This window comes from Scylla paramamosain, chromosome 34 (genome assembly GCF_035594125.1).
Source record: "Scylla paramamosain isolate STU-SP2022 chromosome 34, ASM3559412v1, whole genome shotgun sequence".
Lineage (NCBI taxonomy): Eukaryota > Metazoa > Arthropoda > Malacostraca > Decapoda > Portunidae > Scylla > Scylla paramamosain.
The window spans coordinates 8,102,720-8,105,219 of NC_087184.1; the positions used below are offsets into that span (position 1 = coordinate 8,102,720).

At 44.0% G+C, this 2,500-nt stretch overlaps 1 protein-coding gene across 1 annotated transcript in view; it reads right to left on the reverse strand.

The window, feature by feature from the left end:
- Positions 1–1,360: 1,360 nt before the first annotated feature.
- Positions 1,361–2,500, reverse strand: part of LOC135090089 (glycine receptor subunit alpha-2-like) — a 40,303-nt gene continuing 39,163 nt past the window's right edge. The window contains exon 10 of the mRNA XM_063986408.1: positions 1,361–2,153. Coding sequence (XP_063842478.1) covers positions 1,950–2,153 — 204 coding nt within the window. The 3' untranslated portion in view covers positions 1,361–1,949. The remainder of the gene's footprint in view (positions 2,154–2,500) is intronic.

The following is a 2,500-nucleotide window of genomic DNA, read 5'->3' on the forward strand; positions in this document are numbered from 1 at the left end:
TACTAATTACAATTTTATACATACAAATGGAACTACTACTACTACTACTACTACTACTACTATCACCACCACTACTACGTATTATAAAACCACAAGCATATACTACCATTTATTAATACATTGTTTATACATAGGACAATAAACTGGCAACTACCACCAATACTACTACAACAACAACTACCACTACTACTACAACTATTCCACCAATACATCACCTACTACAACCTGCAGACAATACCATCCCAGTGGCCGTGTGGGGCAGTACGGCCAAGTAGGGACAAGAATAGTGACTTTTTCTCTCCTTTTCTAAGTAACGAAAGGGGCCTGATAAAAGCGTGCTCATTTAAGTAAAAGTGTTAAGTGTGCAAATCCCGTGTGAAAACTGCCTTACTTAGTCGGCGAAAATACTTAGAATCAATACTCTTCTTGTATATGCAGACGACTCTCTCTCTCTCTCTCTCTCTCTCTCTCTCTCTCTCTCTCTCTCTCTCTCTCTCTCTCTCTCACACGTGTCTGGAACATTTCTAATTATTTTCTGAATCTTTGTCTTCTTGTCACGTAAAAATATACAAAGAAATCTCTCTCTCTCTCTCTCTCTCTCTCTCTCTCTCTCTCTCTCTCTCTCTCTCTCTCTCTCTCTCTCTCTCTCTCTCGTGCCCGTCTCCTCTTTCTTCATCCTCTTCCTTTTCTAGTTATTTCATTTTCTCGCAAGTGTATCATCTCATTTTTTCGTGTTCTTTTTCTTTTCTTCTCTCTCTCTCTCTCTCTCTCTCTCTCTCTCTCTCTCTCTCTCTCTCTCTCTCTCTCTCTCTCTCTCTCTCTCCCCTTACATTTGTCACAATTATTTCATTTCAGTATATACTTGCTTATTTTCTTTTTTTTCTTCATTTATTACTTTCTTCATACATTTTTCTTTCCTTACTCCTCACCAACTTCCTCCTCCTCCTCCTCCTCCTCCTCCTCTTCCTCCTCCTCCTCATTCTTAATTTTTCCGCGTCACTCCATTTATTCTCTTCTTCTAGTTATAATTTTCTTCAGGACTTCTCACTGTAACTTTCTTTCTCATCAACTTAAGCCCTCCTCCTCCTCCTCCTCCTCCTCCTATCTCTTCTCCTTCAGCAACACAGTGGAAGAGATCTGATTGAGGTGGTAATGGAGACGATGGTGGTGGTGATGGTGGTGGTGGTGGTGGTGGTGGTGGTGGTTCAGGCTGTGATAGTTTGAACGAATTCTGAAACTTTGGGGCTTATCCTCCTCCTCCTCCTCCTCCTCCTCCTCCTCCTCCTCCTCCTCCTCCTCCTCTTCTTCTTTTTTTGCTTCCTATTGCTATTTCTTCAGTGCCCGAGAGAGAGAGAGAGAGAGAGAGAGAGAGAGAGAGAGAGAGAGAGAGAGAGAGAGAGAGAGAGAGAGAGAGAGAGAGAGAGGTAGGGGTGGCGAGATCGAAGTGGTGGCGGTGGTGGTGGTTGTTTCTTCTTCTTCTTCTTCTTCTTCTTCTTCTTCTTCTTCTTCTTCTTCTTCTTTTCGTTTTTCTTCCTCCTCCTCCTCCTCCTCCCCTTCTTCTTCTTTAGCATCATCGTCAGAGGAAGATGATCTAACTGAAGTGGTGGTGGTGGTGGTGGTGGTGGTGACTATGGGAGGGGAGAAGCCTTCATCTTTACTATCCCGCATCTCTTACTTGAGCTTAGATAGTGAATGGCAAATTGTAGGGGAACGACAGGTCTGCTGTTGTGTTCTTCCTTTGTGTTCCTTTATTTTCCTCCTTCTTCGTCTTAGAGAGAGAGAGAGAGAGAGAGAGAGAGAGAGAGAGAGAGAGAGAGAGAGAGAGAGAGAGAGAGTCGTACGTAGCAAATAGTCGTAGTAATAGTAATAGTCATAACACCAGTAGTCACAGTAGCAACACCACCACCATCACCACCGTTACCACCAACACCATTCGTCCCTTCACTCCCTCACGACGCCACTGTCTGCACGAACTGGGGAACCGCCGCCTGTGACCCCTTCAGGAACCACCACCAGTACCCCACGTTGAACAGTAGGAAGGCCCCGGGGAAGACATAGGCCGACACGCACTCCACCTGCCGCGCCCTCATCAGGTGGCCACAGGAGGGCGCGGCAGGGGACGGAGGTGGTGTCTCTTGCTGCGGGTGGACTAACTGGAGTAGGTAGTAGTAGTAGTAGTAGAAGAAAAGAACAAGAACAACAAAAATAAGAAAAAAAGAACAAGTAGTAGTAGTAGTAGTAGTAGTAGTAGTAGTAGTAGTAGTAAAGTTGCAGAAGAAAACAAGTACGGGAAAAGAAGAAACGAGAGAAGATAAGAGAAAAGAGAAAAAGGGAGAGAGAGAGACAGAGTGAGATAGTTTAGAAAAGAAAAAGGAAAAAAAGGATGAAAAGACCGGAAAGAAAAGCAGAGGCAATAAATTGAACAAATACGAAAGGAGGAAAGCAGACAGGAAAAGAAAAGTATAAAGAATGGAGAAAAGAGCGAAAGGAGAAACGAAAG